This window comes from Mustela putorius, unplaced genomic scaffold (genome assembly GCF_011764305.1).
Source record: "Mustela putorius furo isolate JIRA1106 unplaced genomic scaffold, ASM1176430v1.1 tig00000759_pilon_pilon_pilon, whole genome shotgun sequence".
Classification (NCBI taxonomy): Eukaryota; Metazoa; Chordata; class Mammalia; order Carnivora; family Mustelidae; genus Mustela; species Mustela putorius.
This window is the reverse complement of record NW_025421467.1, coordinates 9,762,428-9,776,962: the sequence shown is the minus strand read 5'-3', so window position 1 is coordinate 9,776,962 and position 14,535 is coordinate 9,762,428. Positions and strand designations below refer to the sequence as shown.

At 34.8% G+C, this 14,535-nt stretch overlaps 1 protein-coding gene across 2 annotated transcripts in view; it reads left to right on the top strand.

Moving 5' to 3' along the window:
* Positions 1 to 14,535, top strand: part of ASCC3 (activating signal cointegrator 1 complex subunit 3) — a 336,070-nt gene that overhangs the window by 250,740 nt on the left and 70,795 nt on the right. For both annotated transcript variants that reach the window (XM_045084262.1, XM_004767092.3), the window contains exon 34: positions 826 to 951. In XM_045084262.1, the coding sequence (XP_044940197.1) occupies positions 826 to 951 (126 nt within the window). The remainder of the gene's footprint in view (positions 1 to 825; positions 952 to 14,535) is intronic.

Sequence of the window (14,535 nt, the reverse complement as noted above, 5' to 3'; positions counted from 1 at the left end):
TTAATATGACTATTATTAATACTGACCTATCACAGAGTATTCCTTAATTTACACATTAACTTCTCTATTAATGGACCTTTTGACTTTCCTATTTTTTTTTCCTTATGTATAATGTTGTAATGAAGTAACTTGCTTCCCTACCCTCATCTATAAATGTTTCTCTGGCAGGTGATAGTGAAAGTGAAATTGCTGATCTCCCAATTGAATATACAGATTTATATTCTGCTACTGGTGAACTGAGAGTAATATAGAAACTTTTTGTGTTGTTTTTTTTTAATCATATAATTTAATACCATTTTCTCATATTCTTAAAACATCCTTTGCAAAAACGATTTTTAATACTCACATAATGTCCCACATATCATAATTTATTTAGCCTTTTCTTTTGTTTGGACACTGCTACCCCTTTTTCACATTTTACATTGGAAACTAAAATGAACATCATGTTATGCTAGTCTTTCAACACATCTGGTCATCTTCAAATACTCCACAACACCCAGCCCAGTTATGTTTCATATGATATGGAACTTAACACTCGCCGGATAAATGAAAGCAGAATATATCTTTGCTCTCTTGTAAGTGTCATCCCTTTCCTGTCGGCTCTCCTTTCGTCAGCCTCAGTATTATTCCCTACTTATCCCAATACCCCATAAGTATACTCTTCCCTGCTCTCTAAGTTACATCTTCTCTTGCCCACTCTTTCCTTTCTCCTTTGACTCATATCTTCTGAGAGTTTCTAGCCCCATTCCATCAGCCGGCTACGTGAGACAAAGTGTGTTTCACTTAATGTTCATATCTGTTTCCCATGTCTTGTTCACTGTGTAGCTTATTGGGAGTGCTCTCTGACCATTTAAATGCAGAGATTGCTGGTGGTACAATTACATCTAAGCAAGATGCAATGGATTATATCACCTGGACCTACTTTTTCCGACGTCTTATCATGAACCCCAGGTAAGTGCAGGGCAACTATATATCGTTCTGTTTCATACTGAAATAAATTATGTCTGAAATCTCATACATAACAAAAATCAGAACCTTAGGCATTCTAGGTTTGTGAATTTTCCCAGAGAATCACATGATATCTCTGATTCACAGTATATTATGATATATTTGAAAATGAATAATGGTTGTATTTATTGCTTAGCTTATTTTAGTTAACTTAGGATATCCTTGAAGAGTTTGCTCTGTAGTCAGGGAGACAGGACACCTGAATTCATGAAGAAATGTGCTAAACCAAACAGTAGTTACTGCCTTAGGTGCAGTCAGAGAAGGGTGAGGCTTGTGCCATTGCAGAGGGAAGACTTGGTGAGGCCTCTGTAGCGGTTAACAAGAACCCGGCAGGAGGAAGTAAAATGAGGGGAGTTGAGGTGGATCTTCTTCACTGAGCACCTATTTGCCAAATGGCATTGTAGATAGTGAGGGAAAAATTAGTGTACATTATCCCCTGTCTTCAATGGCTGATCTTTTAATGTGGGGAAAAAGATAAATGATTACCATGTAAATCGTAATAGAATAATACAGCTCTAATAGAACTCTATTAAGCCTGTAAGAGTAAAATCTTCACAGAGGGGATAGTTCAACCAATTTTGAGTCTGGAACAGGAATAGAAGAGGTAAGAGGCGCAAAAGTACTATGTGGACATAGGCCCTTTTGGCTTGAAAGGGCATTTGTAGAGTGTCAAGAAGTTTGATGTAGCCAGAGTTTAAGAGTATGAAGACCAAAAGATTGTCTTGACCAGAAAGTGGGCCACTCACCAGAGAGTAGATGGACTGTGTGTCATGCAAAGGAGCTAACATCTGATCCTTTTGGCAGGAGTGAGTGTTCAAACATGGTTTAACATCCCCAAATTGGGTTTGGTTTTGTTTCAGTCCTAATGACACTATGACACTGTGGTAGGGAATGAGCTGGAATGGAAGACATTGAAAGCAGGAAGACGAGTTAGGAAGCTCTTGAATAAGAGAGGTGAATAGGACCTTAACAGTTGCGGAAGGAATAGAAGGAAGGCCATGGGTGAGGGACATATCTGATATATTGGGACGTATCAAGGCATTGTAAGGTCTTGAACAGAGAGATCATGATGAAAATATCATTACCAAATCTTACCTATTCGTATCTTTAAAAATTTGTATCTTGTTTCAGCTGTCATTTCCACTCACATAGACCAGACTTTGAAAATATGGTGACAGTTTTGTTTCCTCAGTTCTTCCTAAGCCTCTGGATTAGATACAAAATATCATTTGGGAACATGACTATGGGATTAATGAAGTGTAGTCATCCTGCACTATAAGTTTACCATAGCAAATAGATCGCAGGATTAGAACTGTGGAAAGTGTACCGGGATGGACTTTACATGCACACTGGTCCAACCTTCTTGTTTGATACTGAGGAAAAGGAGGTTAGAAACTTGAAGTGACTTGCTCTGGATCCCAGAACTACTTGGATGTAAAGCCAGAACTTAACACCATTAAGTTTTCTGACTCAACTCTTTTTTTAGAAGAACTAGTGGCTTTTATGTCATAAAAGAGAGAGGTGCTTAATATTGCAGAAAGAGATTTGAACATGGAATCAGAACACTAATTCCTGGTTTAGCTATTACCCTTTACTGTTTGACCTTGAGTCACTTCACCTCTCAGCTTCCCTTTCTTCATCTGGAAAGTGAGTAATAGCCTCTCTCCCTCACAGGATCATGTTGAGAATCAAATACATGCATTAAAGTCTTCCTAAGTCCTGTATTAATTATGAAGAACTTAATTAATGTTGATTAGTAAACCGTTATTCTTGTGCAGTCTTTCAGTTGCTCTACTGGTCCATACCATCCTGAAGAATCTAGTTTAGAGACTAAGAGCCTGATCATTTGTCAGTTTTACTTCTCTGAGTTCTTTAAACTGGTTCAAACTAAGTTCAAATTTAAATTGAGTTCTTTAACAAATTAGAAGTCTTTACTGAACTCTGTGTGTGCATGTACTCTTCTTAATCTTAAAAAAAAAATTAACTTTCAATTAGAAACAATTTGCAACTTTAAAAAGAAATTGGGAAAACAGTACAGACACTGTATATAGCCTGCATCCAGCTTCCTCAAATATTAACTTCTTACATGATCATAGCACATTTATCCAAACCCAGGAAATTGACATTTATGTCATACTATTAACTAATCTATAAACTTTTTTTCAGATTTTGTCAGTTCTCCTGTTCATGTCCTTTTCCATCCAAAATCCAGTTTAGTATCCTGCATTGCATTAGTTTTGTCTCTGTAATTCACTCTAATGTGTGACATTTCTTCAGTATTTGTCTACTCTAACTTTGACATGTTAGAAGAATACTGGCCAGTTATTTTGTAGAATGTCCTTCAGTTTGGGACCTACAAAGAGAGAACTAGAACAGACATCACTCCCTGTTGTTCTGGTTGCAAACTACCTTCTATTAATATTAATGTGGTGAGAAAAATCCAACATGCAACTATAATAAAGAGTGTTAATTAAGGACAGAAGAAGATTGTGTTTGGGAGAGGTTAGCACAGTGGACAAAGATGAAATCTTGAGATGTTCTTGGCTTACAACTTAAATTATATTGAGCCTCTGAGCCTGGGGACTTCTTGGGTGTTGACAGTTTAGGGTATCTCTTGCTCATATGATTGTAGTGCATGTAAATAGTGAGTATTCTAGTTCATATTGCCTCCCCTACTTTTACCTGAGGATTATCTTTGTTAGGGGGAAATTCTAGCATTGGGAATCAAAGGATGCATTAGCTTAGGACACTTGGTTGTTGTGGCAACTGCTTTTCCTGCCCTCTTCCTGATCCAAATAAAAGCTAAGTAACCCCTACAACCACCGTCAACACCACCAAAAGAAACATTAACCCATCCCATCCCTAGGTAAGAGTCTGTTCCTCTCACCTTTTTGGTTTTGCTGTCACTCTTCTCCCTCTCTGCAGTGCCCTCTCCAGCCCCTATAGCCATCCAAATTCTAACAGTCTTAAAAATCCAGTCATATATTGATAAATGCATTTAAATCAATTTTCAGGAGTTGATCTATACATTCTCAACTATCCTCATCAAAGTTGCTTATTCCTTTAGAGTAGTCACCTGAACATATTTTGAGATACCCAGCTAGGTTAAGACTCTGACTATTATTATTATCCTGAAGTAGAAACATGTTCCCAAGATATTGCCATGTGAATTAATCAGTCCAGAATAGGTACAGCAATAATTTTTTTAACGGCTATAGTGACATTTTTCACAGAAAGAGAACAAGCAGTCCTAAAATTTGTATGCAACCACAGAAGACTCAAATAGCCACAGCAAACCTAAGAAAGAAGAACAGAGCTAGAGGCATCATGATACCTGAAGTCAAATTATATTACAAAGCTATAGTGATCAAAACTATAAGATATTGGCATTAACAAAGACACATAAATCAATAGAATAGAACAGAGAACCCAATAGTAAGCCCACACATATATGGCCAGTTAATTTACTCAAAGGAGCCCAGACTATATGATGGAGAAAGTACAGTCTCTTTAATAAATGGTATGGAGAAAACTGGATAGATACCCATATATTTCACCAGGGACAAACATCAACTCAAGTGGATTAAAGACTTGAAGGTAAGACCTGAAACCATAAAACTGCTAGAAGACATAGATGGTAATGTCCTTGACATTGGTCTTAGTGATGATTTTTTGGATCCTACAGCAAAAGCAAAGGCAGTAAAAGCAAAAATAAACAAGTGGGACCACATCAAACTTAAATAATTCTGTGCAGCAAAGGAAACTAGCAAAATAAAAAGACAGCCTACCAAGTGGGAGAAAATATTTGCAAATCATATATCTGTTTAGAGGTTAATATCCAAAATATATAAAGAATTCATAGAAATGAATAGAAAAATAACAATCTGATTTTAAAATGAGCTAAGGATTTGAATAGACATTTTTCTAAAGAAGATGTACAGTTGGTCAGTAGGTACATGAAAAGGTGCTCAACATTACTAATCATGAGGGAAATGCAAATCAAAACCATAAGATATCATCTCACACCTGTTAGAATGGCTGTTATCAAAAAGACAAGAAATAAGTGTGAGTATGTGGAGAAAAGGATACGCTTATGCACTGTTGGTGAGAATGAAAATTGGTGGGGCCACTATGGAAAACAGTATAAAGTTTCCTCAAAAAATGAAAAATGGAACTACCACATGACCCAGCAATTCCACTGCTGGGTATGTATCCAAAGAATATGAAATCACTGTCTCAAAAAGGTATCTGCACTCCCATGTTCATTGCAGTATTATTTACAATAGCGAACACCTAGAAACAACCTGTGTCCATCAGTGGATGAACAGATGAAGACATGACACACACATGTACACACACACACACACACACACACACACAGAAATATTTATTATTCACCAAAAAAAAAAAAATGCCTCATAGAGAACAGATCATGGGGGATGGGGGCAAATGGGTGAAGGAGGTACAAATGTCCAGTTATAAGTTAAATAATCCTGCAAATCTAATGTACAGAATGATTATAGTTAATACCGTATTATGTGTTTGAAAGTTAATGAGAGAATAGATCTTAAAAGTTCTCATCAGTTTATAACTGTTAACTAGACAAATTGGGGTAATCATTTAATAATACAAACATATATCAAATAGATGATTACTGTTAACTAGACAAATTGGGGTAATCGTTTAACAATACAAACATATATCAAATCATTATATTATATTACTAAAACTAATACATTGTTGCATGTCAGTTATGTCTCAATAAGGAAAAAAAGCTGTGATCAGCAACTGTATTAGGTTCTGATGGGAGGTAGTAACAACATAAATAATGATCTCTAGTCTCAAAAATCATAGACCTACCTTAAAATGGTGAGGTAGAACCAATTAAAAAACTAAATCTATATTCCTTAATTCAGTAAACATTTATTGAGTGCCTACTTTGTATTAGGTACTATTCTAGGCATTTTGAAGATGTAAATAAAAAACTTCTTGCTTTCATGGCACTCTTACTCTTTTAGCAGAAACAATGAGTTTAAAAGTTATGCTGATAGAAACCCGAACTCCAATGAGATATCATCTCACACCTGTCAAAGTAGCTAAAATTAACAACACAGATAATAACAAATTTTGGTGGGGCTGTGAAGAAAGGGGAACCCTCTTATACTGTTGGTGGGAATGCAAACTGTTGCAGCCACTCTGAAAAACAGTATGGAGTTTCCTCAAAAAAGTTAAAAATAGAATAGCCAACAATCCAGTAATTACACTGCAACATTACAACATATTTACCCAAAGGAAACAAAAATACTGATTTGAAGGGATTCAGGCACCTCATTATTTATAGCAGCATTATCAACAGCAGCCAAATTGTGGAAAGAACCCACATGTCCATCATCAGATGAATGGCTAAAGAAGAAGTGGTGTGCATGCACACAGAGAGAGGAATATTGCTTACCTGTCAAAAAGAATGAAATTTTGCTATTTGCCATGACATGAATGGAGCTACTTTACTATGCCAAACAAAATAAGTCATAGAAAAACAAATACTATATGATTTCACTCATGTGGAATTTAAGAAATGAAACAAATGAACATGGGGGGAAAAGGAAAAAAGAGGGGAAAATTATGAAATGGACTCTTAACCGTAGAGAATAAGCTGAGGATTACTGAAGGAGAGATGGGCAGTGAGGGTGGGGTGCAAGGTCTAAATGGGTGAGGGGTATTAAGGAGGGCACTTGTTTTAATGATCACTAGATGTTGTATATAAATGATGACTTACTGAATTCTATACCTGAAACTAATATTACATTGTATGTTAACTAACTGGAATTCAAATAAAAACTTGAAAAGGAAAAAAAGAATGTTGGGTTAGAAGGTTATGAGTGCTTTGAAAAAAAGAATATGGTACTGAAGACTAGGAGGCCAAGTGGGCAGAGAGGGAGGATTATAGTATTAAATATGGAGACAGAGTGGGCCTAATTAAAGGTACTATAAGAGGGAAATGGGCAGATGTTGGTCAAAAGGTACAAATTTCCAGTTATAAGATAAATGTTGTAATCTACAGCATGGTGGCTATAGTTAATAATACTGTATGTTTTTTCTTTAAGTGCTGACTTTTGAATAAAGGCTTGAAAGGGATGAGAAGTTTGACCACATGATATCTAGGGAAAATATTTCAGACCAAGAGAACAGGAGAGGTTCTAAAGCATGCATGTCTGGTGTTTGCAAGGTATAGAAAAGAGAAGTTGAAGCTGATGAGAAAAAAAAAGTTGTAGCTGATGCAGAATGAATGAGGGCTAAACAGTAGCAGGAGATGAGATTAGGGACTTGGGGGATTGGTGGTTGTACCAGTCATGTGAGACTTGAGAGACCACTGGAAAGACTTTGATTTTCATTATCCATGATATAAGAACCATTATGGGGTTTTGAGCAGAGGACTGACAGGATCTATTCGTTTCATAAGTCTGGTCAATTATAATCATAAATGTTAAAAATAATTTAAGCTAAACTGTTGAAAGACAAATTCTCAGATTCAATTATTTTAAATCCAGGTAAGCTTTGTAAGAAACATCAAATCAAAGTGATATTAAAAAGTTGAAAGTTAAGGATTGAAAAGAAGATATGAAGGACAATAACAAAGAGAAAGCAACAGTTGCAGAATTAAAATCAGAGAAAATTAAATTCAAGGCAAAGAACACACTTTTTAAAAAGGACAAAGAAGAATGGTTCATATTGATAGCAAGCATAATCACTAAATAAGTATAGTAGTTTACAAATTTCTAGGTAACTAAAAATATAGCATCAAAATACAGAAAGCAAAAATTGATAGAAATTCAAGATGTTAACTAAATTACAATCATGTGGAGAGACTTGAACACAAGTCTCAGCATTCCAAAGAGAGATAAAAAGTACTTCGTAAAACAGGATTTGAATAACAGTATCTTTGAAAATGTGTTTGTATCTTTATAATTCTCCTCCTACAAAGAATAAGTCTTCTTCTAAACACGCATCAAAATTTATTTATAAAAATGTAACATGCACCAGACCACACAGAACAACTCAGTGTATTTCAAAACATAGTGATCATAAGGCTACCTTCCCAGAGTATAATGCAGTAATACCAGAAATAAACAAAAAAAGGATGGCAAAGGCAGTCTACCTACTTGGGATTTAACTATTCTTATTCTAGTGGAAGGTGAAAATTTATTTTAAAGGTATAGACTAGAGCTATAAGAAAGTAAAAGTAATACATAACAAAGTCAGTGAATTTCAGACACAGCACAATTCCAAGGAGTATTCATATCTTTAGACCATCTGCAAGATCGCATGAATGCTTGAAAACAAAATAAGCATTCATCTCCAGGAACTAGATGAACATTAGCAAAGCACAAATATGAGAAGGGAATTTATAAAGGTAAAAAATGAAATTAATAACATGAGAAACAAAAACATACACTATCATTATTTATAATTTTTTAAACTTGAGTGATTGACTTAAGAGCCTAACTCATTTAGTATCATTATGATCCCCATTTTATAGATGAAGGGACTGAAGCACAGGGAGATTGAGCAACTTGCCCATCAGCACATAGCTCCTGAGTAGCAGAGGCAGCACTGGAATGCTTCAGGCTTTCTAGCTCCAGGGGCCACAATCTCCATCCCAGGCTCATTATCAGGTCCAGAACCCAAATAGCCCCACTCCTGCTCTACTTCTTCTAGTGCTATGCTGGAAAATGTGTTCTTTATGGAAACCATACCATACAGACTTTGTTCATGTGCTGCAAAAAAAAAATAAATAAATAAATAATAAAAATAAAAAATTCAGTTTCAATATCTATACCTTTACATCTGGACAAAAATGAGAACATGTGCCTAAATCAATTTTAATGATTTATTTATTTTACTTAAAACTTCTGTGATAGTGAAGCTCTACAATTTTCTTTCTGATTGGCCATGATTTTATCTTTTTCTGTGTTAAAAATCACCTGTGCCATAATCCGGAAGCAAAGAAAGGCACAAGAGTTCAGGAAATTGGTAAATTTTTCCTACTTATTTTTAGATCTATTAGAAGTTTCAAGGAAGCTAAAATCATTGTCTCAAATGATGGGTAGTTTTAATTTATATATTTAATTTTATTTATTAAGTTTATTATAAAATTATTATTTTTTTTTTAATTTTTTATTTTTTATAAACATATATTTTTATCCCCAGGGGTACAGGTCTGTGAATCACCAGGTTTACACACTTCACAGCACTCACCAAATCACATACCCTCCCCAATGTCCATAATCCCACCCCCTTCTCCCAAACCCCGTCCCCCGGCAACCCTCAGTTTGTTGTGAGATTAAGAGTCACTTATGGTTTGTCTCCCTCCCAATCCCATCTTGTTTCATTTATTCTTCTACCCACTTAAGCCTCCATGTTGCATCACCACTTCCTCAAATGTAGTGATCCAAAGGGACACATGCACCCGAATGTTTATAGCAGCAATGTCCACAATAGCCAAACTATGGAAAGAACCTAGATGTCCATCAACAGATGAATGGATTAAAATTATTTTTTTTGATGTGTACTTTTAATTTATCTCTAACACTCCATATTATTCAGTGTCACAAATTGAGGTGTGACTTTTGGGTGGGTGGGACAGGCTTATATACATAGCATGTGTGTGTCACAACAAGAAATTGGGGTTTATTTAAAATAGAAAAGATAGACCACTTTAAAATACACCTAGATAGTAAATATGACCAAATTCTCCAGCCCCCTTTATTTAATCATACTACTACCGTAAAGTACCCCCAGCACACCACTGCCAAAAGTAGAACTTATGTTGACAAAGATTCTGCCACTGTGCCTGGATTGTTCTCTGTGTGTCTGCTTATAGTCTCCTGCATGTGTGATATGTATATATATGCAAATATATGCACATGCATATAAAGATATTTATTTATATGCATAAATATATATGTAGACACACTTTACATTAGTGTGTTCAAATGTACATAAACACATGTACTGGTGCATCATGAAATATAATATATTCCAAATTGAGTTCTGGATTCAATTTGTATGTTCAATTTTACTCTCTGTTTTCCCCTGAGAAAGCTTTTAAACATTTCTGGGACAAAAAATGTTGTGGTAGTTTCAGCTGTCCCTGCAACCACTTTCATTATTTGTGTCATTATTACTGCTGCATAATCTGAACATAAAAAAACATGGTGCTGTAACAAATGACTTCCCAGTACTGACAGTTATAGCTGCAGCATTTCAAGACTGATGAAAAATTTCCCAGCAAGATCTCTGGCCAGGTTTACAATAACGAAACAGGAAATGGCTGCCACTATTCACATTAAATCCAGACTGTTTGGTGTAACTTTATCTATGTTTTCGATTACAATAAAATCTCTTTCATGCCCAACCAGCAAAATTTCATCCTTATTAACGTTGCCAAAAGATAACTTGAGGTTTCATGTGTGGTTTTCCTGTTTGTCCTTTGATAAGATCTTTTAAAAATAATTTTTTTAAAGTTGTTTTACCTTTTGGATTGTCTGAATTTAATGAACTTTGTAAATTTTTACGAGAGGGAGAGGTTTGTTATGACTTTTTCCCAATGGACTGCTAATAGAAGTTAGCTTGTCTAGCCCATGTGCTAGATGCTGTCAGTATCAAACTGCCTTTGACTTTCACACCTCCCAGGGGACTAGTAATTGTTGTGTTCAAACAGCCTGTAATTGTGATCCCGCTGGCTTTCTCAGTACGCTTCTGGCTATTAGAATCATTAAACAACTCAGCACCTGTTAACAGCATTGTAAATATTCAACCCTGCTTGTGTGCAGGTTGAGTCCAATATAGAGAAATCTTACAGAGCTCAGCCTCATAAATTAGAGCTTCTGACAAGTCAATTATTGTGAAACTGGGTTTCTCTGTGAAATAAATGAAATAGCATGCTGACAAAAAGGTAGGCTATCTGTTTATGGCAGAGAGAAGATAATGACTTGATGATCCAATGCAGTGAGCATGAAACTACATTGTATCCTTTGTCTGTAATTAAACAGTTGTGTAATATTTCTGTTTTAATAACCAGTAAATTGTAAATTTTGTACTGTGGAGAGTGCAACATGAAAACAAACCTTTTTACTTAGCTGCTGCTTGCTTTTTCAAGTTAGTAAAGTGATTATTGAAATTAATGATACGTAATGTTTTAAGCTAAATGCTTATAATTATTTAGGCCAGAAATTACCCAGTGACTGAAAAGTTCATGCAGTAGAAGCAAAGGCCATATAATGTTAATGAAAATCATGTAAATATAAACTCCATTGTTTATTCACAGAAAACTGTCAGAATATATTATCTCTCAAAATTTGATGTGACCTAGACAGTAATTCCATTTACATTTAGTGTATTTTACAGTGTCTTAGAAATTATATATCTAATTAAGACATAGCAAATCTAACTTTTATAAGAACTTGGAAATGTAAGTAAACTTGGGTCAAACATTAGCAAAATCAGTATAAATCAGTAGTATAAATCAGTGAAGTTACATCACAACCAAAATTAGTGTTTGTGTAAGGTGTAGTGTATAGAAGACAAGTCTTTTAATGACTGAGGTTTTCCTATTCTTGAATGTAATATTCTACCTAGCATTTTCTATTTTTATAAGTTATCACTTTCTAAAAATAAATAAAAGTTATCATTTACATATGCCAGGATACTTGAAGTGAAAAATTTGGGGATTTTTTTTTAAGATTCTGGATTACCCCCAGATTCCATAAGGATAAAAGTATTGATACTGAGTTAATTGAATGTCAATCCAATTACTTAAATGGAATTTTTGCATTTCTTCTCTTAGGCAAGTCAAGTATGAGAGTGTCGGTGAGCACATTAGAAAAGAACAACCTTATTAAGAGGAAATACCTGGAAATTTTTTAAGTTATTTTGAAAAAACTATGTTAGTTTTTAGCAAGTTAGAGTATGTGTAATGTAGTCATCAAATAATTTGTTGTAATCTCAGAGACATAACTTTAATTGCTTTTTTTTCATTTTTGCAGCTTATTTTAAATGTTTAAGAAATGTTTATCCTGACTGTGCTTTATCTGAATAAAAGCTACAAATTAATCTTAAAAACTTCCCAAGAAACTTAGATAACATTAGAAAGGGTATTAGCCCATCAGAATATTCCTGGTAAATATTTCAAAAATTCACAATTTTTGAAGGAGAGTTTTTATCATAGATGGTTTTAAATGTTACTTGTAAGTATACTAAATTTGTTAAAGAATGGTAAAATTGTCATTCAGTTATATTTAGAGGGTAAAGGTTTATGGGTAATCAGTAGCAGCATCCATGAGACCTTTTTCTTTTCAAATGGCCTTGTAAATTTTTAGGCAAAAATGGTATTTTAACTTTTTGTTTTTCATGGTAAATTATTTTCCAAAATGTTTTCCTTCTGTAATTTTAATTGCATAAAGAATTATTTGATTCTTGCTCCAGAAATTCTACTTACTCAGTTCCTAAGCACATTTTCAGGGTTTATTTTTCAATTTAGGAATAATTTTATCAACTGTATATTAATCCAGACAGCTGAAAATAGTGTTGGAAAATTTATAGATTCAGCAAGTCAAAAGAATGTGAAATATAAACACTTGTGTTGTAGAATGTTTGGCTGATAAATTCCATTTGTTGGGAAAAAATGAAAGACAACAATTATCACTATTAATTTAGAATGGCTTTAGAGATCGCTTATGGGGTGTTGAATGTCCAGAATTTTTAGTTTCACCTTTGATAGCAGAATACATTATTCTAAGTAATACTTATTTTACTCATTTTTCAGGATAAAGGAAATATTTTCTAATGGTTTCTAATGCTGGTTTTTTCACTTTATCTGCCTGGTTAGATCAAAGTTTGTACATTTTGTTTAAATTAACAACAGCACTGGTTTCAATACTTATTTATCTGTTCATTGATAAATACTGCTTTATTTTGGTCCATGACAAGAATTCTTCCAGGAAAGGCAATAATTTCTCTGCAGATAAAAATGAAAAGTATTTCTCTTTTGTGAAAATTAAAATCATCAGCATGTAATTAGGATTTACAGTTACTTTCCCAAGTAAATAGTCTGTTATTAATCTTTACTCAGTGGAGGCTCTCATATTGGTATACCTAGCCATTTGTGCAAACATCTCTTTCTATTGAAAGTATATTGTATCTCTTTCTTTCTTTCTTTCTTTCATTCTTTCTTTTTTAATTTATTTGAGAGGAAAGAGAGAGAGATCACAAGTAGGCAGAGAGGCAGGAAGAGAGAGAGGGGGAAGCAGGCTCCCCGCTGAGCAGAGAGCCGGATGCAGGGCTTGATCCCAGGACAAAGGCTTAACCCACTGAGCCACCCAGGTGCCCCTATTGTATCTCTTTCTATTGAAAGCATATTATGTCAATCATTTAAGTCCTATTTTTTGAATTTTTATTTTTTTAAGATTTTATTTATTTATTTGACAGAGAGAGAGATCACCAATAAGCAGAGAGGCAGCAGAGAGAGGCAGGGGGAAGCCGACTCCCCACTGAGCAGAGAGCCTGATGCAGGACTCGATCCCAGGACCTTGAGATCATGACCTGAGCCGAAGGCAGAGGCCTAACCCTTCAGCATTCAAGTGCCCCATCCTATTTTGTGTATATTTAAATAAATTTTTGCAGTATGCTGACCCCAAATCTTTCCCTTTGAAGAAAGAAAAAAAAAAGTCACCATACTTGGCCTGTCGTGGTGTCCTTTAGGCTTCTCCCATTGAGATTGTTAGCACTTGCTTCCCAGACCAGGACTATCTCCTTTCTAGTCCTGTGCAGAAGTACAACTCTTGTGCTGGGGTTTCAGGGACGAATCTGTTCAGAGGTCACTTTACATTCGTGTTGCTTGATTTGGATAGAAATAGGACATATACTTCTCTATGCTGACCAAGGTACAGGATTCACCACCAGGAATTAGAGAGCTGCCATGACATGGGATTATTCTGTCACCCTTCAAATCATTTCCCAGACACAGATTCCTAGCAATCTTAGATATTTGGCAAGACATTTTTGGACTTAGAGGGAGGAGCATTTAGGTGAATTGCATGTCCTTCAGCCTTCACTCAGAAAATATACAGAGTTGAACATGTGTGTTTTTTGTATATAGAAGCTTAGTTCAAATGCTTTATTGTTAGTGTGATGATGTCCCTTCCAATATTTAGGGTGACATGTACTTATTAAGCATTTGGAGAACAATAAATGACTAAATGTCCTAAAAGAATTCATATGCTACCCAAGTCAATAGTTCTTTGAGTTTTATTAAAGTTACTGAGGATGGGTTTTTGTATATAGAAGGGAATTATATATAATATATAATATGCTCTATTTCTAAATCTAGTGTGCAAGTTTAGTATGCTGTAGAGGTATTAAGTGAAATCATGCCAGTTTTAACACTGGAAAGTTAGTATCCTTTTAATGTGATGCTGAATTTTATCACATATTTTAATGTGTTATCATTGTTCATTGGTGTCCACAAAT